The 26,908-nt window shown below is 52.1% G+C and overlaps 1 protein-coding gene across 2 annotated transcripts; it reads left to right on the top strand.

Annotated features, from left to right (window-relative positions):
• The first annotated feature begins 673 nt into the window (after positions 1–673).
• On the top strand, positions 674–19,294 carry Ntrk1 (neurotrophic receptor tyrosine kinase 1). 2 transcript variants are annotated; one of them, XM_008853309.2, is made up of 17 exons: positions 674–892; positions 3,562–3,636; positions 3,855–3,926; positions 5,543–5,611; positions 6,738–6,889; positions 7,081–7,223; positions 9,796–9,928; positions 12,517–12,846; positions 13,230–13,247; positions 13,406–13,458; positions 13,638–13,740; positions 14,183–14,329; positions 14,793–14,923; positions 15,053–15,225; positions 17,058–17,298; positions 17,604–17,762; positions 18,940–19,294. In XM_008853309.2, exons 1-17 carry the CDS (start codon positions 681–683, stop codon positions 19,123–19,125), a joined length of 2,397 nt encoding a protein of 798 aa, XP_008851531.1. In that variant the 5' UTR covers positions 674–680; the 3' UTR covers positions 19,126–19,294. The 2 variants fall into 2 exon arrangements, with proteins under 2 accessions (XP_008851531.1, XP_008851538.1); XM_008853316.3 differs by lacking the exon at positions 13,230–13,247 and having other exon boundaries at positions 18,940–19,271.
• Positions 19,295–26,908: the final 7,614 nt, after the last annotated feature.

Raw genomic sequence — 26,908 nt, 5'->3', positions numbered from 1 at the left:
ACCTGGTAGTGGGCCTGCGAACCGTACCCCCGCCTTTAAAGACCCAACCTGGGCGCTCCGGCAGCCGGGCGCGGGCTTCTAGCACCACCCTGCGGCCTTTCCCAGACAGAAGGGTCTCCACTTTCAAATCCCTCCAGCTGTTTTTAGAGCGCTTTCTGTCCCTTGGGTTTTCCTCCCCAGATTCTGTGTTTGGCCCTTTTGGGGTTCTCTCCCCTTCGGGGCCCTCTCATTTTCCTTACCAGGGTCCAGAGATTGTTCCGCTAACTTATCTCAAGTGACACGCACACATTTAGGCAAGTGCATCGTGAGGCTGGCTAGGACAACCTGGCAGGCCCCCTCCCCTTCCTCCCAAATCTGAAAATGCAGCTGTTTTACTCTGGAAGAAACAACATATCAGCTTCCAGTTGCCCCAGTTCCAGACTTTTGTGACAGCCCCTCCACATCTCTTGGAAATTGGGAGATATCAGGAGCAGGCTGGCACCAGGACCTCGAAAGGGGAGGGGGCAGCCTGGGGGCGTCGGAAGGCGGGGCGGGGCGCGGCGGGGCGGGGCCGCCGGAGCCGCTCTCTCCCTGCCGCTGGTCCTTAGTACCGCACAGCGCACGTGTAGCGCCAGGCCAGGCGGCCGCAGCCGGGAGCGCACAGACGGCCGCGCTGCCGGAGAGACGCGGGCGCCGCTGCGATGCTGCGAGGCCAGCGGCACCAGCAGCAGGGCTGGCATCGCCGGGCCGCGGGGCCTGCCGGCCTGCTGCCTTGGCTGATGCTGGCCTCTGCCTGTGCTGCACCCTGCCGCGAGACCTGCTGCCCCATAAGCCCCTCCGGGCTGCGTTGCACCGAGGCTGGGGCCCTGGATAGCCTCCGCCGCTTACCGGGCATCGAGAACCTGACCGAGCTGTGAGTGTGTTGTGGGGTAGGGGCGCGGGGTCAGGAGGGCATAGCCCTGCCCCGAGGGCGCGTACTTGCCTCTGGCTTTCCTGTCTGGCTTGGCAGCTGTGGCAAGGCTGGCACAGGGCAGCCTTCGGTGGTGCCGCGGCTTCCTCGGCTGCCGGCCTCCACCCTGGCACGTCCCATGGTCACTGGATGCTGCCTAGGGCTCAGGGCAGCTGGGTGCTGGCTTGGGACAGAGGAAGACAGAATCTCGGCGAAATAATCTCAGACTTCAGCGATCTAGAAGCCAGCTTTCTGAGGCTCATCCAGGAGCCCAAATTCTGCCCCATGGGGGACTGGTTTGCTGCGAACCCGGCAGTGTGGGACTCTTGTTGTGTTTTCTCTTTCCTAGGGGGAAGCCAGACCCCACCGCCTTTCTTGTCATGCCCAGGGAACCCAGCTCTTCTCTGGGTTTGGAACTGAGCTGAACTTGGTGGGAGATGCTGAGGAGCCAGCTCGTGTCTGAGGGCTCCTTCCCTTTTCACAAACACCCAACAGCCCCCACCCCTCCTCCTTGATTTGGATGTGGAAAATGAAGGCCCCTTTCTTCACCATCCATCCCTTCTCCTCCATCTCTTTCCACCGGTCTCCCTACTTGGATCAGGGAGTCAGGGCTATTGCTGAGAGACACTCCCCACCCACTCCAGGTCTAGAGCTCTGCAGTACTCTGACACTTTGCAGTAATTGGTTACAAAATACTCAAGTACTTTGTACCCAGCGGTGAAACCTATGGGAGTATAATTGACCTAAAGATACTCAACATCACATGGTTATGGCTGGAAAATACTTGAGTATTCTGTATGTTGGTGGAGCCAGGAGCCTGCAATGATTGGCACTGAGTTACCCAGGCATCTTGTGGTAATTAACCAAGGTACTCAATCTCTCTCTAATGGCCCTAGAGGAGATGGCCTTGTCTTGGTCTGGGCCTAGGCTCCTGCATGATGAGAGGGGGTCTGAGGTTCAGATTGTTGCTTCCAGGCCTGTCTATTCAAACCAGGTCCAGGTTCCTGACTGCGCTCAGTCGGTGTTCTCATTTCCCAGGGTCTTCCCAAACCCCAAGAGAGTCCAGCCCAGGGACAGGGGCAGTGGACAATCCAGGGCTGTAGAGGAGGGAATAGGCAGGGTAGTGAGCTGAGATGTCCCCCTGGGTGGGGCAGCAGCTGGATCCTCCCACCCTTCCCTCCTCCCTCACACACAGCTAACAAGGAGCTAATGGACTCGAATAGACAGATTGATTATGAATTGGAACGAATGAGGCAGCTTCAAGTATGCTGACAGCTTATACACACTCAGCTGGCCACATGTTCTTACCATCTCCCTAGGTTCCTATAGCTTGAAACCCTTGGGGGCAGAACAGGGATCTATCCTCTCTCAAACTGGCTAGCTGCAACTCTTTAGGCCTCAGGGAACTGCTGGGACCAAGGCTGGGATCAGGGAGGCAGTGGGGAGGCCCTTGGGCTAGCCTGGTTTCCTTGCCGCTGTGCTTACCAAGGGGAAATCCAGAGCAGAGGGAGAAAGTTCTGAGAACTGTCAGTGAGTCAGGGGCCCCTGGCACTCATGCTGTAGGGGGAGCAGAGGGGATCACAGGGACATACCACTGTAGGGGAGTAAGTTTTTGGGAACTCCCACATGCCAGATCCAGAAGCTAGACTGGCTGCTACAGCCACTCTACCCTCAAGTGCTGCTTGCTCTCCTGTCTGTCTTTTTTTTATCTCCCTATGTTACTCTCCCTTGCTCTCTAGCTCTCTTTTATGTCTCTCTCTCTCTGTCTCTTGCTATCGGTGTTTTCTTCAAGCATACACTCTGACTCTGTCGGTTCTGTGCCCCTCTCTCCCTTAGTCCTTCATGGGTTAGGGAGTGACAAAGGGTCCCAACAATTCTGTTTCTTGCATGCTCTGCAAAAGTGATGGGGAGGCGGGAGTAGGGGAGGTGGGAGTAGGGATTGCTGCTTGACTATAGGGAGGAGCCAAAGGTTTTGAGTGGGCAGAGAGGATGGAGTGTTTTTGTGAGTGAGTGACTCCAGATAACTGCCTCTGAGCAGATGTGTTTGGGAACACATATTAGCATGGCCAAAGGGGTATCCTCTGTACTGGACAAGACAGTGGGACCAGGAGCGGTGCCCTTTGTGAAAGTGAGTCTCAGCACAACCCTCTAGTGCTGAGTATATGCTGGAAAGGCCTGCTGTGAAAGTGAAGCCCCATTGACAAATGTGTTGTCACATCTTTTCACCTGTGTGTGTGTGTGTGCATGGGAGAGGTCTATGTGAGTTTTGCCTATGTGTGAGGATGTGAACAGACCTGTGTGGTCCTGTACACATGCACATGTGTGCATGAGCCATAACATTTCTGTGCAGATGGTTAGATCTGTGTGCATGAGCATACTTGAGTGTATATATGGTACAGGAGGTGTGTGTGTGTGTTTTCATGTGTGTAAGAGTGCAGATGCATGCATTCATGTATACACATGTGTGACTTGCGACTTGTCAGCATATAGGGGCATGTGAGTGTATGGGTGTGTGTGGCAGGTCTGTGTGAATGGTACATGTACTCATGCATGTGCAACTGTGAGGGAGGTGGTGAGGATGGGGGAACTCCACTGAGATCTTGACCCCTGATGACCAACCCTTCTCCCCACAGCTACGTGGAGAATCAGCCGCATCTGCAGCGCCTGGAGTTTGGGGACCTGCAGGGCCTGGGGGAGTTGAGAAGCCTGTGAGGACTGAGAGTGGGCAGGGTGGGACTGGGCACAGGGCCATGTGGATGGGCAAGCATCCTGGGGTCTGGGGCACCCAAGGGCCTGGGGAAGGTCAGGGATTTGAAGGGTCCAGGCTATGGAAACTAATGGATGGAAAGGGATGCAGGGATGCAGAGGGGCATCTGACTTGGGTGGGCAGAGCACAGGACTCAGGTTCTTCCCTCCCTTTCCCCAGCACCATTGTGAAGAGTGGTCTCAGCTTTGTGGCTCCAGATGCCTTCCATTTCACCCCTCGACTCAGTCATCTGTAAGTGGCCTGGCTGGGTGGAAGGTGGGAAGGGGCTGGGGAGGACTCCTGGATTTGGGCTGCTAGTGGGCTTTGCACTCCACAAGGAACTTCTGTGAGGAAAGTCCGCCTTGGTCTCTCCTCCCTAGGGCATTCCAGCCTCTCTGCCTGGGGTGCAAAGGGAGTGAGGGCCAGGAGTAGGACTCCTGGGTTCTGGCCAGAATTTCATCTCTTGTCCTGTGGGGCCCAGGGCCAGCCTGGGAGATGGTGTGTCCTATCTACCACTCCTCACCCTCCTCGTTTCTGAGAGTCACAGCTGTTTGTCTTGTAAAGAGCAGAGAGGGGCATAGATGGGGTGACAGAGACTCTCAGAGTTCCTGGCAGCCCCTCCTTGGATTGGGGGGGGTGTCTGTTATTCATGGAGTTAGGCTGGGCCCTCTAAATTCTCTGTTGGGTCCAGTGATATCGTGCTACCTACTATGTACTGACTTAAAAATATATGTACTCAGAGTTGTGGCTGTGGCTGGGGATAGCATGCTTGTCTACTATGCATGAAGCCCTGGTTTTGACCCCCAGAACCACATAAATCAAGTGTGGGGGCGCACGCCTGTAATCCCAGCACTGGGGAGGTAGAGACAGGAGGATCAGAAGTTCAAGGTCATCCTTAGCTATTTAGCAAGTTCCAGGCTGGCCTGGGCTACAGGAGACCGTGCCTAAAAAACAAAATTTAAGATTTGAAAAACGTATACTCAGTGGCAGTTCATGATTCTCATGCTAGTGATTCTTCACAGTAAACCTAGTGACTAAGACAGTATAGTCCCTATTTTATAGACAAAAATTCTGAATATCAAATTTCTGGGCTGAAATCACACAGTTGTAAGTGTCAGGACAAAAGTCACACCTGGCTCTCATCTGTCTCCTGGGTGATACTGTTTCTGGGCCTGTATGATGGTTCCTCTCCAACCCAGTCTCTACACATCAAGGATGGCTGCTAGGCAAGGAGAGTGGTTAGGGCCCACCCCTCAGAGGATGGGAGTCCTGGCAGTGCCTAGTGAAGGCACAAAGTACTGGGCTCCTAAAGCAGTTTCCTGGGGGGTCAGGAGCCTGGCTGGGCTCTGTCTCTATCCTGAGCCCTATCCCTAGGTCTCTTCCTGCTTGAAATTTTCTTAAGTCTCTGTAGAGGAACAGGAAGGAAGAGGAAGGGACCTGAAGAAGTACTTTGATATCCTTGCCTTGTGGTTGGGCAAGGGCAAGGGAGTGTGAGAGCCTAGGTCTTCCTCTCCTCTTTGGTGGGGAGCACAGATGGAGCTCCTTTCCCCCAGCTGTGGCCTCAGCACTTTGTCAGCTGGGGCTGAAGGTGTTGGGGGGAGGGTGACCAGCTGTTCCCTTGATTCCCTTCCCTGGGGTTAGAGAGAGGGTTAAGTGGGATTAACCCTTGTTTTCCCAGGGACAAACATGTACTTGGAAATGTTTACCTGCCCGCCCTGCTCCCACATACCCAATAGCACAGCACATTGCTTCTCAGGGCCTGTTGTAGTTGTCTGGGCTGAGGAGGGGGGCAGAAGTCTTCTCCTCCTCCTCTTTCAGACTGGGTTAGAGTGAGGTCACTGGCTCAAGTGAGGTCTGTCCTCCCACAGGAACCTGTCCTCCAATGCTCTGGAATCTCTCTCCTGGAAAACAGTGCAGGGCCTCTCCCTACAGGAGCTGTGAGTGTGTGGGCAGGGGTAGGGCAAGGGGCTAGTGTATGTGATGTGTGACTGTGTATGTTTGTGTCTCCAGGATTTTATGTCATTGTGTCTGTGTGCAGCAGGGTAGGGGTGGTGGTGGGGTGTCTCTGGAGACCGTGTTTGTGTCTGTGAGTTGGCACTGGGGACTATGTGCATGCCTTTCATCCCCTCCCCTTCATCAATGCTGACTGTGTAACCATCCTGTGAAAGGCCTGGACTGGAATGGGGAGAGAGTATAGGTGAGTAACTGTGTGTGCCCAGAGGCTCAGGCTATGCTGAACAGACCAGAGGTCCACTGTGTGTGCACTAGGCATACCACCTCCATTTCCAGTGCATGTGCACTGGACCGGAGGGGCACACAGAAGGGGTGGATCTCAGCAGTCCAAGACATGTGTATGATGTGGACCTAAAGCCTGTTGGCCATGGCAAGACACCCTTCTCTCCCCTCCTTATCACCATGCTGAAGGTTTTTGCCTGGCTTGCCATCCTGGAGATGGGGTAAAGACACTTCATGAAGCCCTTAGCTGGCCCCTTTAGCAGTCCATCCTTATTTCTTTTAGTAACTAAAGTCTTTTAAAAATATTTTATTTGCCAGGCGTGGTGGCGCACACCTTTAATCCTAGCACTTGGGAGGCAGAGGCAGGTGGATCTCTGTGAGTTCAAGGCCAGCCTGGTCTACATAATGAGTTCCAGGACAGCTGGGGCTACAGGGAGACCCTGTCTCAAAAAGACCAATTTTTAAAAATTTATTATTTTATTTTATGTATATGAGTGCATTGCCTGCATGTGTGTAAGTGCACTCATGATGTGAAATGCCTACAGATTGTCAGAAGAGGGTGTCAGATTGCCAAGGTCCTGAAATTACTGTGATTGTTACCTGCCATGCAGGTGTTGAGAATCAAACCCGGGTCCTCTGCAGGAGCAACCAGTGTTCTTAATTGCTGAGCCATCTCTCTAGCTCTGTAACTAAAGCCTTGTTACTATGTCAGTAATGGACCTGGCCCATACCCAGCACCTTCTGCCTGGATCCCCTTGCTGCCAGCCAGCTCTGCTCCCCAGCCTATACTGCCTCTTCCTCTGACTCTTGGTGCCCTCTACCTGCCAGGGTCCTGTCGGGGAACCCACTGCATTGTTCCTGTGCCCTGTACTGGTTGCAGCACTGGGAACAGGAGGGGCTATGTGCTGTGCATGCACAGAAGCTACAGAGCTCCAAGCCTGGGGATCAGCTCCTCCCACTCAGGCAAAACACCAGCTGTGGTAGGTGCTGCTGCAGGGTGGAAAATCCCATGACTGGCCTAGGAAGGGCAGTAAACATGCCCTGGATGGGTCTGGGGCAGCATTGGCAAGGTATGGACCCTAGAGGCTGGGGGCATTGCCTTGGCAATGAGCAGGGTGGGACTCACAGGGCCATACCCAAGGTCTAATGCTCTCCATGCTCTGGGTGACAGGTGTACCCACGCTGACGGTCCAGATGCCCAATGACTCTGTGGAAGTGGGGGACAATGTATTGCTGCAGTGCCAGGTGGAGGGGCAGAGCCTGCAGCAGGCTGGCTGGACTCTCACAGAGCTGGAGGGGACAGCCACAGTGACGGTAAGAAACGCTATAGCCCCTTACAGGAGACAAAGCTAAGGACAGGGCGATAACAACAGGGACAAGGAACACAGGGAGAACAGAAGGACAGAGATGGTTTAGACCTTGGGGCTCAGGCCAGTAGTGGCAGCCCAGGGCATAGGCAGATCCTCAGGACAGATGCTAGTCCAACATGGACCCTGGGCTTTCTGGACCCCCCAGGAATACAATGCTGGCTGTAAGAGAGGGGGCTACAGCTCACGTGTGGGACCTGAGATGGATCATATACCCCCTTTCTAATTTAGGAAACTGAGGTCTGAGGATAGAGCAGGATCTGTGTCCAATATCCAGGACCGGTTATTAGGGCTCCTGGAGTCCTCTGGAGACCCAGGAAGCAGCATTGTATAAACACATCAGGAAAGGGAAGCTGCTTTTAGCTCTCTCATTGCTTATTTTAAAAATATGTGTGTTTGCGTGTATCTGCATTGTGTGTATGTATGTCTGTATATGTGTGCATACACACAGATGTGCCATGGCATGCAGGTAGAAGTCAAAGGACAACCTCAGGTGTCAGTCTTTATTGTCCGCCTTTGAGACTGGGTTTTTCCTGTTAGCTGCTAGCCCACAAGCTTCGAAGGATTCTCCTGTCTCAACTCCCATCTCACTGTAAGAGCATTGGGATTATACAGATATCAAGCCCAGCTTTATGTGGGTTTTAGGGATCCAAACTCTGGCCTTCATGCTTGCATGGCAAGTGTTTTACCCACTGAGCCATCTCTCCAGCCTCTACTAATTACTTAGAGTAACTTTCAGAAAAATCCCTTAATCTGTCTGCTCTTTTGGTGATTATGTGACCTGCTGACATCCTTTCTGACTCTGGGCATTCTCTCATCTCTGTCTTTCTTATCCAGACACGTCTCTGAGCATCTTCCCAGGCCTTCTTTGCCTCTGTCCTCAGACTGGCCAGTAGCTTCAGCTGATTTGGGAAGTCTTGTTCACAAGGTCACCAGGCTCTAACAATGGGTTGTATCCATCCAGTAATTAGGGAGTGAATGGGATGAGGACGTTCAGTTTGGGAACCCTTAGTTTGGAAGGAGAGACAATTCCGATTCCTGGAGGCCCCTAGAGCATGGAGGAAAAGGAGGCCCTGGTGACAGGGCAGAACATTGCTAAGTGGCTCCTCCTACTGCATGTAAGCCTGTGGCAAGTGAGTAATGGAGAGGAGACAAGGCAGAGACCAGGGGAATACCCACACATGGAGATATCTTCAATCAGCCATCCTCTTTGGGAAATCCCAGCTCTGCTATATCTTGAGGAACTTTACATGTTTACTAACACCTGTTTCCTGAAAACTTCCAAGGAAAAGTCATACCCTAAGCTGGTCTATGTGGAGGAAAAAGAGGTCCCTTTCAGGAAAGTAAGTAATGAACAAGCAATTTAAAGGGAGGAGTAGTCAGGGCCCCAGACTCCAGGGGGATTGGAAGACAGGGGCTGGTGAGGGAGTCTAAGGTTTGCTCAAAAGGGTTGGGAGCTCTTCTGGTCTTTGGACCTACATGTTCCAGTGGAGGCCAGGGGATGCTTAAGGGTTCCCACCTTTATGAAAAGCCCTAGATAGATGAGACTTATCCACTGCCTCATTTATTTTCATCATTTTTTGAAAATAGTTTTCAAAATGTCAGATTATAATCCCAGCATTCTGATGGCAGAGGTAGGTGGTCTCTGTGAGTTTGAGGCCGGCCTGGTCTACATGGTGAGACCCTCTTAAAAAAAAGTCAGGCCACGATGTGGTGGTACATGCCTTTAAGCCCAGCACTCAGGAGGCAGAGGCAGGTAGATCTCTGTGAGTTCAAGGCCAGCCTGGTCTACATAGTGAGTTCTAGACCACCTGGGTTTACAGCAGGGAGATCTTGTCTCAAAAAGACCAAAAAAAAAAAAAAAAAAAAAAAAACAAAAAGACCCTTTTGCCTGTTTCTTCAATTTATAAAAAAAAGTGGAGTTCATCAGGATTAAGAATTGTTGCAAGGTTGTACAGCATGGCACAGCTATGCTTTCTTAGGAATTTAATCTGAGCCCGGTTTAATCTTTTGAAGGTGATTCAGAATCGCTTCACCTCACCTGTCTGACATCACTCACTGTCATTCTCTTCATCTGCTGTGGGACACCACGCTGTTGTTTCTGCTTCTAATTGCCACCTGATAACACTGGCCCTTTGTTTCTGACCTTCATTTGACTGAGTCTGCTAGAATTTTCTGAGAGGTTCTGTGTGGCTCTCAGATGAGGTGCACATGAATGTGGTGGTTAGAACTCCATGGCTGCTGACTGGCCTCTTGCTGGCAGCCCCTGCCCTGGAGTACTTTCTACTTATTTTGAGGCTGTTTGTTGTGCGTTTTGATTTCTCTGATCCAGTAGCTATTCCACAAACTGCAAAGGAGGCCATTCTTTGCCCAAATCCTGCTACCCTTCCCTTTTCTTCCCTTCCCCAGCCCTCTTCCTCTGGGGCCATGGGAGTCCCCAAATACATCAGTTCCAGCGTTCTGCCTCCTGCTTAAGCCTGCTGAAGCTCTTCCTGATTTCTCCCTCTTCCCTGATCCAGAAATCTGGGGATCTGCCATCCCTGGAGCTGACCCTGATCAATGTCACCAGTGATCTCAACAGGAAGAATGTGACGTGCTGGGCAGAGAATGACGTGGGCCGAGCTGAGGTTTCTGTCCAAGTCAACGTCTCCTGTAAGCCCCTGTGACAGCCCCTGCACCCACCCCTACTCATCTCCTCTTCTCTGAACAGAAGATGTAGAGTGGGGGGTTAGAGGAAAGGTTGACTGGGTGTCTCCACAGCTGCTCCCTCCCAGCTGTTTTCAGATTCCCATGAAAACCTGATCCTTCAGGGGAAGTCCAGGAGGCTCCTCAAGGCCAGAGGGTTAGAGATGGATTTCTTTCTGGCCCCCTGCCCAAGCTTGCTACCTGAAGCTCATAGCACCAGCTGCAGGCTGTCCTCATTGCTCTCAAGGACTGCTCCCTGTTCCTCCTTAAGGCTTTTGTCCTCCCTCCCTCCGTCCCTCCCTCCGTCCCTCCCTCCCTCCCTCCTTCCTTCCTTCCTTCCTTCCTTCCTTCCTTCCTTCCTTCCTTCCTTCCTTCCTTCCTTCCTCTTTCCTCTCTCTCTCTCTCTCTCTCTCTCTCTCTCTCTCTCTCTCTCTCTCTCTCCTCTCTCCCCCCCCTTTCACTTAGGATTTTAGTGTAGGTTTGGGATGACCCCTGCATAGCTGATGCCAAGTCTCTGCTAGCCCAATACTCAACTTCCAGTTTGGGTTGGCATTTGTGAAACTGAATTTTGTGGGTAGAATTAAGTTGGGGCTGGACTTCTAGTGAAAGGTTGCAACCCCAGGCCTGTGTCTTACTCTTAGACAACATGGTATATTCAGGGTGGTATGGTCATAGATAAACATCCTAATTGAAAAAAAGGGGAATTCCTCTTTTGATTTCCTTTTGAGACTTGTTTAATTTCATTTATTTATTTATTTATTTATTTATTATTTATTTATTTATTGGTCTTTTTGAGACAGGGTCTCCCTATAGTCCTAGTTGGCCTAGAACTCACTATGTAGACCAGGCTGGCCTTGAACTCACAGAGATATGCCTGCCTCTGTCTCCTGAGTGCTGGGATTAAAGGTGTGCATGACTGGCTTGTTGACTAATTTCTATAGTTCTGTCAACAAATTATCTTTAATCTATGTTCCAGCATCTTTTCTTTTTTATTGTGAAATACATACAGAAATGAACATAGAGTCTACATATTATTTATTTACTTATTTATTTTATTTAGGGACAGGGTCTTGCAATGTAACCCAGGCAGACCTGGAACTCATGATCATCCTGCATCGGCCTCTTGAATGCTGGGATTACAGACCTATACCACAACACAGGGTTAACATAAATACTGTAAACAAGAATTACCTTTGTCAGAACTTGAGAAGGCCCCCTTCTTTCAGTCACAACCCCATCTTTCCTCCCATGCATCATGATTTTTTATATTAACAATTTCCTTGCTTTTAAATAATTTTCTGGGGTAGAGAGATAGCTCAGTGATTAAGAATATTGACTGCTTTTACAGAGGACCTGGGTTCAATTCCCAGCACCCACATGGCACTAACAACCATCTGTAACTCCAGTTCCAGAGGATTTGACGTCCTCTTCTGACCTTCTCAGGAATTTCATGACACAGGTGCACTTACACACATGCAGGCAATATACTCATACACATAAAATAAAAATAATAAAATAAAAATAATTTTCTATGGGGGCTAGAGAGATTGTTCAGTGGTTAAGAGCACTTGCCAGTAGTTTAGAGTACTTGCTGCTCTTGCAGAGGACCCAGGTTCAGTTCCCAGCATCCATACGGTGACACACAACCATCTATACCTCCAGTTCTAGGGGATCTGACACCCTCTCTCGCCTCCATGAGCACCAGGCACATACATGGTACACAATAATTTTCCACACATCTGCTTTCCTATGTTGATAGTTTTGCTTGTTTTTACACATTATATAAATGAAAATTTTACTGCATGTATTTTTGTTCATTTATTTTTATGTGTATGAGTGTTTTGCCTGCATGTATATAAGAGCACCCATGCCTTGCAATGCCCACGGAGGCCAGATGAGGTGTCAGATGGAGTTAAGGACAGTTGTTAGCTGCCATGTGGGTATTGAGAAATGAATGGGGTCCTCTGCAAGAGCAGCCTGTGTTCTTAACCACTAAGCCATCTCTCCAGGCCTACTACATGCATTATTTTTTATCTAGTTTCTTTTGCTCAATACTGTATTTGTGAAACCCATCTGTGATAACAGAAGAAACTATAGTTCATTCAGTCTCTACTGAAAAGTTTTACTGTATAAATAAATGCTGATGAGACTTCCCACATAAAATTGGATGTATTTATACACATATATGCTTTTCTCTTTGAGGGGCTTCTGTTGTTTTAGGCTTGGGTCTCTTTGAAGGACATCTCTTTTAAAAGGTTTTTTTTCTTTCGTAGTGCTAGGTACGGCATCCAGGGCCTCCTGGGTCCTAGGCAAGTGCTCTATCACTGAGCTGCATCCCAGAACTTTTACTTACTTATTTCTATTTGTTAATTTAGAGACATTCTCACTAAGTTACTCAGATAGGCCTTGAACTTGTGATCCTTCAACTTTCTAAGTAGCTTGGGTGACAAGCCTGCAGTACCAGGCTAGGTGTCATCTATGTCCTTTATGCCTCTGAAGTTTGTTTGCATGTGGCCAGAGCTGCCCACTTCCTGTCACATGCTCTCTGCCCACAGTCCCAGCTAGTGTGCACCTGAGCAGAGCAGTGGAGCAACATCACTGGTGCATACCTTTCTCCGTGGATGGGCAGCCAGCACCCTCTCTGCGCTGGCTCTTCAATGGCTCTGTGCTCAATGAGACGAGCTTCATCTTCACTCATTTCCTGGAGTCAGCACTGACCAATGAGACCATGCGGCATGGCTGCCTCCGCCTGAACCAGCCCACCCATGTCAACAATGGGAACTACACGCTGCTGGCTGCCAACCCCTATGGCCAGGCCTCCGACTCCATCATGGTTGCCTTCATGGACAACCCTTTTGAGTTCAACCCTGAGGATCCCATCCCTGGTGTGAGAGCTGCCCTGAACTCAGCCCCATTCCTGGGTGGCACCTGGGTGAAGATCCAGGTGCCCAGGGAAGTCTGAATTCTGTCTGCAATGTCCCTGGGCCCTGGAGCTAGAGTGCTCCAGACAGAAGAGCTGGTAGTCAGCTCTGTGCTATCCTGTTAGTCCCTCTCCAAGCCAGGCCTGCTAAGGCCCTGAGCTGTCCTGTCTAGCAAGGCTGAAGAGAGGTGGTGCCCCAGAGCAGCCATAGTTCCTCTGGGAGGGTGGTGTGTACCCTCTCCCTTAAGACCTAGCAACCCTACCTCAAGCCCATAAAGGAGCATCCCTGAGGCCAAGGGCTCACTGCTTGCCATTTCTGACTCCTTTCTCTCCTCCCTCCTGCTGCAGTCTCCTTCTCACCAGTGGGTGAGTTGTCTGAACTGGAGGGCAGTGGTGCTGTCTCTAGAGCTGAGGCAGAGGGGACATCTAACTGGGACCCTGAACTGTGGCCAGGGTGGGGAGCTGCTAGAGGAGACATGGTGGTACATGCCAAGGCCCATCCTTTCTGCTCTGTGTCCCCACAGACACTAATAGCACATCAAGAGACCCGGTGGAGAAGGATGAAACACCTTTTGGGGTGAGTGTCTGATGTGAAAGCTGGTTGGGGATGGGATGGGGTAGCCAGGCTAGAGCAGAGCAGTTAGTCTAGTGTGTCCCGAGCTTGGTTAGGCTGGAGTCACCAGGGCAGCAGGGAGCAGGGCTGGGGGAGTTCAAAGGGTGCAGAAGCCTTTAGGCCTGACCATATTCTATTCCTAGGTCTCTGTGGCTGTGGGCCTGGCCATCTCTGCTGCCCTTTTCCTTTCTGCCCTGCTCCTCGTGCTCAACAAATGCGGACAGAGAAGCAAGTTTGGGATCAACCGTGAGTGGGGACAGCAAAGGATTGTCTGTTTGTTCATCCTACTGGCCTTGTTTTCTACTGGCCCTTCCTATCTCTGTCCTGTTTGGGACACAGTTGAAGGGTTGTCTGTGGGGTTTGGGCTAGATGTGTGTTGAGCTGAGGTGCGGTTGTTTCAGAGGCAGCAGCCATTAGTAGGTGTGCATTATTGTCAAACGCTGCATGGGGTTTGGAGGTCTGGGCTCTTTGGGGGTCCAGGGAGTTCCTTAGTGCCTGTGAGGCCAGAGGCTGACCAGGAGCCAGATGGAGAGAGGCCCTAGTGCTTTCCTTCCTGCTGTCTATCTTGCTCCCTTACTATGTCCCTCCTACAAGTTAGTAGGTGGAGCCTGGCACTCTGTAAGCAAGGCTGGGCAAGGACCAAGGTGCCCGGGCTATGACATTCTGTGTGGGTGTGTCTCTTTCCCAGGCCCTGCTGTGCTGGCTCCAGAAGATGGGCTGGCCATGTCCCTACATTTCATGACATTGGGTAGCAGCTCTCTTTCTCCTACTGAGGGCAAAGGATCCGGACTCCAGGGCCACATCATGGAGAACCCACAGTACTTCAGTGATGCCTGTGAGGAGCTGTGCTTCAGCAGGGGAGTATGAGAGTGTGTGCATGCAGTATGTGTGTGGTGGGGCTGGGAGGTGGCCGCACCATACCATGGGAGGTAACTACACTTGTAGTGTGTGTGTGTGTGTGTGTGTGTGTGTGTGTGTGTGTGTGTGTGTGTGTAAAGGCCCTGGGGGCTATCATTTGTGTTGACCAAGGCCTATCCCCACACTATCCCAAAGACCAGCTTGGTTCCTGGCTCCAACCCTGCCCAAGGCATAGCTCCCACATTGAGCCCTGTCTGGGCAGATACTGCTCAACACCAGGACCTGGGGCTTGGGAAGTGCTGAAAACTGAGTCCCAGACCCCATTAGCCCCTTGGCTGGACATCTTATTGCAGCACACAGCCCTGTGACAGCCTTGCCCTTACCACTGCCCCATCCAGCTCAGGCCAGTGCCTCCTTCTGACCTTGTAAGCCCCTCCCAGGTGTCCATCACATCAAGCGCCAGGACATTGTGCTCAAGTGGGAGCTGGGCGAGGGTGCCTTTGGGAAGGTCTTCCTCGCCGAATGCCACAACCTGCTGAGTGAACAGGACAAGATGCTGGTGGCTGTCAAGGTGAGACCCTGGTCCCAGTAGGTCTGGGTCCCTCAGAGCAGCATCACACCAGGATAGAGGTACTTGAATGGGACAAAGCTTGAGGTGGGATTGTTGTGTCTTCAGTTCTGTCTCCACCTCTGACCCCAGGCACTTAAGGAGGCATCAGAGAGCGCCAGGCAGGACTTCCAGCGTGAGGCTGAGCTGCTCACCATGCTACAGCACCAGCACATTGTGCGCTTCTTTGGAGTTTGCACCGAGGGCCGCTCGCTGCTCATGGTCTTTGAGTACATGCGCCACGGGGACCTCAACCGCTTCCTTCGGTACAACCCAAATTCTGACTCAGCCCCTGGTCCCTTCCCAGCAAGAGCATCCTTGCTAGTCTGTCAAACTGAGGGGAGACACCAGGAAGGTTCATAAAAGTACAGTTCCCATTTTAGGGGAGTAGACAGGTGTGTGAATGTGGGCATGTCAGTGGGAAGGTTTCTGCAGCAGAGGCTCTGAGCTGGTGCTTTGGGACTGTATCTCTGCAAGTGTATGTGTATGCATTTGTGTGCACACAAAGGCAGGCCTGCAAGAGGTGCAGTGTGGAGGATGACAGTCCCAAGCAGCCATCAGACACCTCTGTGTTCCAGGCACTATGAGATACACTTTGTAACTCATCCTTAACTTTGGTTCTATGTGCTTGTACAGTAATATAAATATTTTTCATAGCCTTCAAGTATATAAGCAACTTGAAAGTCACACAGGACTCATTTCTTTGGCTTTGGATAGAACAACCCTGATGTTTATTTGCTGATAATTATAATCACTTTGAGAAATGTGTAAGCTTCATAAGAAGGCTTAGGGATGGCAAGACCTACCCAAGGACACACAAGGAGTAAAGGATGCCACTCCAGCAGAGGCCCTGTCTGCAGAGCCCCTGACTTCAGACCCAGGCTGTGATGGTCATTCTCCCTCCAGGTGGTCCCCTGTAAGGACCAGATGGGGTTAACCAGCAAGAGGACCAGGGTCTGGAATCATCCACCATGTCTATGAACCTTCTTACAGAGAGTAGTTTTCCTTTCTGATCCGTAGGGAGAAGATTGGCTGTGGTTCTGGATGAGAAAGCATTGTGTAGCTGATGGTCATGATCTGATCTCCCAGCAGCTCTAGGGAGTGAAGATTCACATGTGCAGTCAGGCTGTAGAACTCAGCTAGGAGAGACCCTGAGTAGGAGGGACTTGGGAGGACTAGGGACACTGGGTGGCACAGAGCAGGTCCCTTGTTCCCTAACATGGTGCAGAGTGAGCCAGAGAGACGTAACCAAGTAGGACCCAGGCTGTGTGAGGTGCAGCTTCACATGCTGCTTGGAGCAATTTTGGGCAGGAGCCTTGGACCTTTGTGCTTCCAGTTTCCTCTGCCTGATACATAGGGCCTCCCTCCCAGCTACATTGCCCTCCCAGTCTGGACTCCTTCCCCTGACTCCTTCTCTGCCTCCAGACTTGCATCTCAGTTTAGGTGCCCTTTCTTTCAGGAAGCTACTCTGTGTTCATCCACTTCTAGTGTGATGTTTGTTCATACCCTACTCTCCACTGTGGCTCCTGTGTTTGGGCCTCATAGGTGTTCACCAAACATTGGGAATTAATGAAGGAGGAGAAACCTGGCCAGTTGGAAGGGGCAGTGCTAGCAAAGCAACCAGCAGGAGTGACTGCTAGCATTGGGGAGTGGCACTGAGTTATCAAGATGACTGGACTTGGAGGCTGTGGGGGGCGCCCTGGAAACCTTTGCATGGGAGAATTAGTCCAAGGAATGGGCACTGAGGACAAAGGTGGGAGGGATAGGAGTTTCAAGGAACACTCAGGTTGTAGACCTGGAGCTGGAGAGGCTGCCTTCATGGGCAGAGTGGGCTAGGGGGCAAAAACGGCTCAGCTTGGCAAGGGCCGGAGGCTGGGGCAGAGTCCCTGACAGCTTAGAGTTGGTCCTCTGGGGAGAGCTAGGGAAGAAGGCAGCCCTGTTCTATCCCCTGGCCCGGCTCCCCAGACAGCTGTCTCCTCCTTTCCTTCCCCCATTTCTTCCCCCTAGTCTCTTCCCTCATCATACCAAGTTCTGAGACTCCCCTCCACAGCTCTTGGGGCTCTGTCCTCCCAGCCCTTCCCCTCTGTCTCTTTCTCAGGTCACATGGGCCTGATGCGAAGTTGCTGGCTGGAGGGGAGGATGTGGCTCCCGGTCCTCTGGGCCTTGGGCAGCTGCTGGCTATTGCTAGCCAGGTGGCTGCAGGCATGGTATACCTGGCTAGCCTGCACTTTGTGCACCGGGACCTGGCCACACGCAACTGTCTAGTGGGTCAGGGACTAGTGGTCAAGATCGGGGACTTCGGCATGAGCAGGGACATCTACAGCACAGACTATTACCGGGTAAGGGCCTCCAACCCCCCCGCCCCCCAGCTCCCTGTCTTCAAACTGTGAACACCCTAGCTTGGAGTTCATAAGACTGCACTGGCCAGCTTGCCTTCCTCTTCTTCTGGTAGTGTGGGGTCTGAGACTCTGGCTCTGGTCTCTCTCTGGTCCCTGGTCCCTTCCTGCACCTCAGCCTCTAGTGGGGATCTGCTTCCTCTGCTGTTCCCTTAGCCCTGGCCCTTGTGTTTAATGGTGTGGTGGGGATGGCTGCACTGGCACCCTCTGGAGGTGACTGACCCTCAGGAGTGGTGCACCGCTGGCAGGTGGGAGGTCGGACCATGCTGCCCATCCGCTGGATGCCCCCAGAGAGCATCCTCTACCGCAAGTTTAGCACTGAGAGCGATGTGTGGAGCTTCGGGGTAGTACTCTGGGAGATCTTCACCTATGGAAAGCAGCCCTGGTACCAGCTCTCCAACACTGAGGTCAGCCCTGCCCAGCATCCCGTGGCCCTGTACTTCTTCCTCGGTCCTCTTCCTTTCCTCCTCTTGCTCACTGTCCTAAACCCAGGCGCAGCTGGCTCCGGGGGCCCTCAGAGCATGTTGTAGATGAAGTCCGGGCCATCCCTTTGTGCACTTTATAGGAGGCATTAACAGGGAAAGGGTGGCAAAGAGGACCCCACAGGACAGCAGGAAGGCTGGAGGTTAGAGCATGTTGTAGATGAAGTCCGGGCCATCCCTTTGTGCACTTTATAGGAGGCATGAACAGGGAAAGGGTGGCAAAGCGGACCCCACAGGACAGCAGGAAGGCTGGAGGTTAGAGTCAGAAGGACAGTCCTACCCTCCCCCTCCCCTTCTGCCTGGTCACAGTTAGAGCAGGCCCCAGGTGTTCCGTCTTCCAGAGCAGCTCCCCCAGCCTCCTCCTTGGCTCGCAGCTGTCAGTTTCCATTTCTCCTCCTAATGCAGTCTGCTCCCCTGAGGCTGGTGGGGTGGGGGAGAGGGTTATAGATTTTAATTTTCTCAAGCACTGAGAGAAGGAATGGAATTAGCGCTGCCCATAATCCAAGTCCTCTAATGGGGACGGGGGAAGAAGGGGAAGAGGCTTCAGGCGCCTTCTACAACCATGTTCGGTCACCATTTCTCTTTGTTAGATCCCTTAGCTGTACTAGCAGCCCTTCTAGAGTCCAACTTCAATCATTATTACTACAGTTTCTGTTTAGCTAGGGCCCTACAGAGATGTACCCACAAAAGGGAGAGGCAAGGGTCACCCCTCTACTTTAAACTGAAGCCAGCCGCTCTTTTCAAGGGTTGTGACTACAATTCCGCTCCATTTTCTTTTGCCTCTGAAGCTCGGCATTGCCCTAGCAATGAAGCTGATGGTCTTGGCAGTGTCATGCCCTCACCCTCTTCACTACACTTAGCAAGTCGTTTTTGGATCTGATTCTAGCCTTCTGCAGGGCATCCTACCCACATCCCCAGAGTCAGGTTATCATTATCCCACTTTTCAGAGGTCCCACTTTTTCCAGAGTCCGATAAGGAAGGAGCCTGCCTCATTAGAGTGCCGGCAGCCGGGACCCACTGGCGGGGGCTCCGGTAACCTCCAGGGCTGACCTCCACACCCTGAACCCTTCATTGCTCTCTCTTCTCTCTCCGATGGCCACAGGCGATCGAATGCATCACGCAGGGCCGTGAGCTGGAGCGGCCCCGTGCCTGCCCTCCGGACGTCTATGCGGTCATGCGAGGCTGCTGGCAGCGTGAGCCGCATCAGCGACACAACATGAAAGACGTGCACGCGCGGCTGCTGGCCCTGGCGCAGGCACCACCGGGATACCTGGACGTCCTGGGCTAGGGGCCGAGCCTGGGTGTCGCACTGGCTGCCCTTGGTCGCTCAGCGCCCAGGAGCCCCGACACTCAGGCCTCTCGCCCTCAGCATGTGGAGGGAACCGGCAGGGCTGGGAGAGGAGGGTGTCCTTGCTTCTTAGCCAGCATCCATCATAATAGCAATTATATTTATCATCACTGACTGTGTCTCTTGCCCATTCTTGGGGAGATGGGCTTAGGGGCTCAGCAGAGGCTGTGTGTCTCTGGGGTCGTCTCCCATTCTGGTCCACCCGGCTGCTTCCCTGTTCCATGCAGCTGTCTCCCACATCATGGTCAGCACTCTCTAGGTGGTGATAGCCTGTCTGGCCCCCACACTTTCACTGTTTGTATTTGGTTTCAGAAAGGCTGGTTCTGGGGGGTAGGGGTAGGGCCCTCAGGAGGGCAGTCCCTGGTAGGGGGTTCTTGTCCTGGTGTTTTCCGTACAGAACAAGCACAGAGTAGAACAAATAATGACCCCCCCCCCACCTCTTGTCCAGAGCAAATTTAAAGACTGAGGAGCAGGGCCTGGTGGTTTACACCTGCAATTCAGCTACTCAAGAGGCTGAATGAGGCAGGAGGCTCTAACATTTAAAGCCTGGACAACTTAGTCAGACCTTGTCTCAAAGTAAATAAAAAGAAGGCTTGGAAATAGCTCAGTGGTAGAGCACTTGCCTGGCATGTATGAGGGCCTGGGTTCAACCCCTAGTTCTGCAAGGGAAAAAAGACAGAAGGTGAAGGCAGCAGGCCGTGTTCCTTCCTCCATCTCCTTTCTTGGCCATGATGCTTTGAGATTGGGACCTGGGCAAGATGGCAGTTTCCTGAGGACAGAACTCTGGTGCTGTCCCAAACTACTCATGGGGCTGGTGGGGTCCCACTTTCCCTGTGACCCTTGGATCACTGGTGACCTTAAAGGCCCCAGCTCTACCACATCAGGGGAGCAGAGTCAGGCCTTCTTCCTACCCCAGAGGCTTGCTTCTGCCCTGGAGCTGGAACAGTAGCTTCTCAGCCACCAGCCCATCATTTCCCATCACCTGCTGGGCTCTTGCAACATTGCATGCTTGCTTCCACAGCTCCTGGGGCGAATGGCAGCTATCTTCTGTCCTTTGGTACCCAGTCCCCCGCCTTGTTCCTGTGATTCAATCTGCTCTTATCACCGTGGGCTGGGCCCTGTGATGTGTGTCTGCCTCTTGTCCAGGCTGATTCCAGCTAATGGAGGGCTAGCCAAGGGCGGCAGGCTGATTGATTGGTGGTGGTGGTGAGGGGGTTCTGGTCCCTAGGGGCCTTGTTGGCAGGCTCTCCTCTCCTGCCCTGGGGTGGGTGGTGCTGCATCACTGTGGAGAGGGACAAAGTAGAAGGATCACATCCAGTAGGTGAGGCCAGGGATAAGAGCTATAGTCATGGAGGTGAAGAGACTATAGAGGGAGATGCAAAGACAGAGAGGGAGACAGAGACATGGTGGACACAGAGAGAGGTAGTGACAATAGAGCTCTGTGCCAGGCACAGGAGGGCAGCAGTTGGTTGAGTCTCAAGAGCCCAGGACCTCTGTGGGTCACTTCACCTACACCTTCCCTCACTGCCTCCATCTTTAAATCTCCTTGTGGTTGAGGAGGGGTGCTTCCGGATTGAGGGGCCTCTGTAGAAGTCATGGGACCTGAGATTTGCTGCACTGAACAGAATTGGTGGGAGGCCAGAAAGGACCTGCCAGAGCATATGGACCATTTCGAAGGTCAAGTTTGGGGAAAGGGAGGCTACTGAACTCCAGCTGAAGGATTGCTGGAGAAGGTGAGCAGGAGAGTGCAGGGTTCTGGGAATGTGGCTTGGGCAAAAGGAAAATTCTAGGAGAGAATGGCAGATCTGGGAACTGCAAAGATGCATGACAGTCCTTCAGGCACCATGGCCCAAGTCTTTGCTCTGGGGCAAGGGCTGCACCCTGCTCTCAGTTAGTGGCCTCACCCTTATAGATGGACATGCAGACATGTATGCATAGGTAGCCTCGCCTGCCTCATAGCCAGCCCGGACACGTGTGTGCATGACACAAACAGCACCCTTTCCCATAGCTGCTAGGTCCCATTATCATTAATGATGCTCCCATCCCACTGTAGCCCCTGCCCCCTCCTTGTTAATTACCTCCTGGCTGTGCCAAGTCCATTAGCTGCCCTCCACTTGTCCCAGGGGCCGAGCACCAGTTGAGATGGATGGCTGCAGGGGGATGGACGGAATGGGGCCCTGAGGACTCTTGGGGGCCTGAGACCAGGACAGCAACCTGGGGCAATGAGATGAGCTATCTGGGCCCTCTCCTCCTAGTCTCCTTTCTCTGAGAAGGCTATAGTTGCTGGAAGAGAGGCTTAGAAAGGCTGGGGCTCTGTGGAGCACTCTGCTGCCCAGAGGAGCCAGGTGCCCTCTCCCCAGTGCCAATTTCTCCTGCTCTGGTGAGGAGGAAGCAGTGCTCATAGTGCAGTGTGGCCCCTTAGGGCCCCAGCCTGGAAGAACCTGGGGTTCTCCTGCTTCTCATAGCTGGCTTCTCAACAAGCTGGGATATTTGACAGCTTGCTGGGCAGAAAGGGTGCTAGGGCTGCCTGGGGAGGGTAGCTCACCCTAGCTGTGTCCCCCAAGCTGAAGATAGGTGCTAGAACAAATCGTAGCCATAGACTTACATGACCTTGGACTGGCTATCTAGTGGGGGCAGGAGTATAGTCCCTGAGGAAGCTAGACACTAGGAGCTCCAGCTTCCAGCTTCCTGCCCTACTGATGTGTGAGGCTATACAGGCACCCCCAGCAGGGTATGAACTGGCTGCATGCTCTGAACCTTCCCAAACTGTCTCTCTGTCCCTTCCTAGGTATGACAAAAAGGGAGTTTGGGCAGTAGTGGGGGGAGGGTTTCAGCTGGAAGAGACATGTTTGTCAGAAGGCTAGCTGAAGGAGCAGTTTAGTAGAGGCTAGAAGGGATGGAGCCCCAGGACCCACATGCCTCAGTCACAACAAAGAAGACTGAGTAAGAAATATTGCCCCAACAGCAATCTGCTTTTCTTTGCCTCCAGTCCAAAACTTGGAATGAGAGGTTCTGTCACCCACCTCCCACTAAGCCTTGCCCCCTGCAGGCATCCCTTTACTGAGTTATGTGTCCTGGTGGGTAAACCTCTAGAATATGAAGCTTGGTTCCCACTTACCAGCTCTGTCACTCAGTATTTCTGTGCCTTGGTATCCTCTGCAAATGGGATAATAACAGTAGGGTCTTCATAGGGATGCCGGAAGGCTTGTCTGAGTCCTGTGTAAAACTCCCTTGGCAGGGATGCCTCCAGCCAGTGCCCAGCAGAGACATCACTTCACTGTCTTTCCCCCTCCACTTCCTTCCCTCTTCCTTCTCTGAAGCCTGTCTCAGGCCTTGGGTACTCTAGTGGAGGCCCTGGGCTGGTATTCAAGATGAAATGGGTGCTACAGTTTCTGAGAAGAGAAACATTTTCCTCCTGACCCCAACTTTCCCTTCTATATGAAGCTGTTAGGTCACCTGCCCACCGTCTCCTTAGCTCAGTCCTCAGCCTCCCTGGCCTGCCTAGTGAGAATGTCTTTCTTGACTCATCTCTCTGGGTAGCCTAGGGGATGGGATATGGACCTTCGTACCTTGTAACAGGTATTTCTGGGTCATGAACCCTTCCTGACCAGGTTAGGTCTCTGATGGTATTGATATGGGGATGGAAAGTGCCTACTTCTAAGACTTTCTATACCTTTCCCTGTGGCTTCCCTTTCCAAGTGCCAGTCTACCCTGATGTCTCTCACCTGGATCTGAAGGGGTTACTCAGCTCCAGGCCTGCCCACTTGCAGGTCTCAGCTGCCTGGGGCGGGGTGTGGTCAGGGCTGATGCAGGCGAGAGAGGTGGAGGACAAGAGGGGATAAAGTTATTAGTGTTTTCATCTTTGAGGGATATTGATTGCTGGGTCTCCAGGCTCACTTGGTCTTATAATGGGGTACATGGGGGTGTTGGGAGGGTGCAGGAAGATCCCACAGAACCCCCACCTCCTTTCCTGGAATGCAAGCTATGCAGAGTCGGGTAGAAGGATGACATTAGAGACAGTTTGGAAGTGAGGGCCCTAGGGAAGTGGGGGGATGGGAGAGCTGGAGCGAGGGTGGCTTGAGTCTTGGTGCCCAGGCACCAGACAGAGAGGATGGGCCTAGCTCTGGTTCCTTTCTTGCACCTTGCTTTCAGTGATGGGTGTGTGAGAGAGAACTTGAGGGCATTGGAGCTACTAGAGAGATTCAAGGGTGAGGGGATACCTGTTCTGCTCTGTGAACCTCATTTGCCCTCACCCCAGGCAGCTGTTGGCAGGATGTTCCCATGTGGAGTAGGAGTAACTCTGTGACCTGATGCTGGCTTCCTGTCTGCATGGGAAGCCCCAGGAGAGTGCAGTCTTGTTTCTTTGCCTGGTGCTATGCACATTCCTGCCCCAATCCTGAGATGGAAGGAATATGGGCAGGAAGTGCTCAGGGCTCAGGGCCACCACCTACAGGAACGCCCCTGTGGGGGTCTGTCAGATCCTGGATGCACTGGGTGAGGGAGATGCAGAGGGAGCAGGGGCCAGGTGTGGGGATGGTGTGTACAGAAAGCACTTTCCTTCCCTTTTCTTCTTCTTTTTCTCCCTTTTCCTTGGAATGGGGAGGGCCTGGTGCTCCTGTGCTCAGGGGTCAAAAGCTCACTTCTCTGCCCCTGGAGGAACTGACTTCCCCTCTACTGGGGTGGGAGAGGAGGTAATTAATGATGGGAGGCCGGGTAGTGAGTATTCAGGGCTAATGTTGGTATTAATCAGGAGCAGGTCCCCAGCGAGGGATCAGGTTCACAGCTGGGCCAGTGTGTGTATGTGTGTGTGTGTGTGTGTGTGTGTGTGTGTGTGTGTGTCTGTGTGTGTCTGTGTGTGGGGGGGAGGTAGGAACTCTTGACTCATCTCAATGTCTTCACAGCTTCCCATCCAGCCTTCCTAACCCTACCTCTTGCTATTATTTTTCTGGAAGTCCCTCCTGATGTATCCTCCTACCTCCTGCTGAGGGAGGGGCAGAGTTCTCAAGTTCAAGTCCATCTCTGGATTCGGGGGTGGGGCAGGACACCCCTCCCTTCACGACCCCTCACTAGCCCTTCCTGTGGGCAGGCGCATTAGGTGACTCCCTGGCTGCCAGTCCAGCTAATTGCCTTTCAACCTTCCCCTCATCACGAGGGTGGCTCCCCACAAACTCCATTAGTCCCCTTCCTCTGATAGCCCCTAAATCAGGCCCTGTTATTCATGTGTGGGGACTGAGCTGTGATTGTAGTTACAGTGGAGGGTGGAGATGAGGGTCTGAGTGTGAGGGTGGCAATAGCAGAGGCACAATGAGGACAGGAGGGCCTGGAACCTGTGGGCAGATTCAGAACAGTGACTACCCCAGGGTGCCAGAACCTGGAAGCCTAAAGTATCAGGGGTGGGGGTGGGCTAGAAAGTGAGCATTTGGGGGTCCTGGTGTATGATCCAGGGGAGGGTGAGAGAAATCAGCTGGGCACACCCTTGGGAGGGTCAGACTCGTTTAGCCCATCACTTGTTAGCAGGTGTTTATGAGGACCTAGGTGGAAAGGAAGGTGAGCAACTAGCATGCTATCTCCGGCAAGGCCTTCCTGAGAGGCTATTCCTGCTTCTTGGCCAGTGGCTGCATGTTTCAAATTGGACAGCAGAGGCTTTCCCTCTGTCTTCGTCTGCAGTCACATTTTGGGGGCCCTGGGAACACTAAGATGCGTGCTGGGCAATTTGACCCTCAGCCCTGGGAGTAGATCAAGAGAACTGGGTATCCACTCACAACAGCTTCTCCAAACTGTTATCAGGGAGCCCTCCCTGGGTGCTGGGATGCTCTGAGCAAGTTCTTAGAAGGCAGCTGCCTTCAGGACTCCTTCCAAGACTATTTCCTTTGAGTGTGTGGAGTCTCCCAGCTCTCTCCTCATCTGGATCAACACAACAGTCTCTTCATTGGCTCCCACCTTCTGCCTCTGCTCCCTACAGCCTGTTCTCAACACAGCAATGTTCCTTTTAAAGGATCATGTCCTGCCTCTGGTCAAACCATTCAAATGGCTCCTCATCTCACACAGAATGAAACTTGACAGCTTTACCATGGCCTAAGAGGTTTCCGCAAGATTTGACCTCCAATATCCCTCTGTCTTTAATGTCTGCTACCATGACCCTTATTACATACCCTGAGCCACATTGTTATGTGTGTGTGCGTGTGTGCTTGTACGTGTGCACGTGCACATGTTGGTATGAATGCAGGCAGGGAGGCCTGCATGTGGAAGTCAGAAGACAATCTGGGACATCAGTCCTCATCTTCTACCTTATTTGACAGAGGGTCTGCTGTTTCTTCCCATCTTGCTATCATAGCACTGGGATTACAGGCATGTTCCTCCTCCCTGACTTTACATGGGTTCTGGATATCTTTTTTTAAAAAAGTGTGTGTGTGTGTGTGTGTGTGTGTGTGTGTGTGTGTGTGTCCATGGAGGTTGGAAGCAGGGTGTCAGATCCTGGAGCTGGAGATATAGGCATTTGTTAGCCACCTGATGTGGGTTCTGGAATCTGAACTCCAGTCCTCTGATAGAGCAGTAAGCACTCTTAACTGCTGAGCCATCTCTCTAGCCCCTGCGTTCTGGGGATCTGAACTGAGTCTCATGCTTGTGCTTCACTCACTAAGTCGGCTCCTTGGCCCCATCATTGCTATTCTTTGGTACATGCTCTGGTCTCAGGGTTCTTGTACTTGCTGTTTCAACTCCCAGAATATTCTTCTCCCAGAATTCTGCATGGCTTTCTCCTTTATCTCCTTTAGGTCTTCACTGGAAGTTGCCTTTGCAGTGTGACCTTTCTGTTCCCTGTCCTCTTCCTGATTTGCTTCCCTCTTTTGTGATAGTGCTCTGTATCGTCTAGTTGTGTTATGACAGCTCCTCACCTCCACTGTGATAGACCAGAAGCTTATTTATTTTGTGTCTGCTGGGTTTGAACCCAGGAGCTTGCCTGTGCTTTGCACCCCATCTCAAGTTCATTAAAAAAATTTTTTTTTGGTCTTTTTGAGACAGGGTCTCTCTGTAGCCCCAGCTATAAAGACCAGGCTGGCCTTGAATTCACAGAAGTCTGCCTGTTTCTGCCTCCTGAGTGCTGGGATTAAAGGCGTGTGCCACCACACCTGGCCTCAATTTGAATGCTTTATTTATTTTTATTTTATGTGTATAAATGTATTGCTTGCATGTATGTGAGTGAACCTGTGTTGTGCAATGAGGAAGTCAAAGGAGGGCACTGGATCCCCCTGAAATTGGAGTTACAGATGGTTGTTTGCCCCCATGTGGGTGCTAGAACTGAATCAGTGTCCTCTACAAGAGCAGCTAGTACTCATAACCACTGAGCCCTCTCTCCGGTCCCTCAAGTTCATTTGTATTTGGGCAGAATTTTTTTTTAAGACAATGTCTTGTTCCTTAGCCCAGGCTGTGCTGGAAATCACTATATAGCCCAGACTGGTCTCAAACTTGAGCTCCTCCTGCCTTAGTCTTGGGTTCTGGGATTACAGGCATGTGACACCATTCTTGGCACATCTGTTTTGAAGAGCTGAGGTCAAACCCAGGCCCTCATGTATCTTAGGAAATGGTCTGCCAGTAAGCGAAGCAGAAGTACATGCCTGTTCATTTCTCAGTTCCAATGCCTGCAAATATCAGGTGCTTGATGAATCTTTACTCAAGGAACAAGTGAATAAACTGCTTCTTTCCTCCGTGTGTACATTCTTTTAGG

Source organism: Nannospalax galili, unplaced genomic scaffold (assembly GCF_000622305.1).
Source record: "Nannospalax galili isolate Female #2095 unplaced genomic scaffold, S.galili_v1.0 scaffold591, whole genome shotgun sequence".
NCBI classification, from domain to species: domain Eukaryota; kingdom Metazoa; phylum Chordata; class Mammalia; order Rodentia; family Spalacidae; genus Nannospalax; species Nannospalax galili.
Note: the sequence above shows the minus strand (reverse complement) of the source record. Positions and strands in the feature narration are given on the sequence as shown.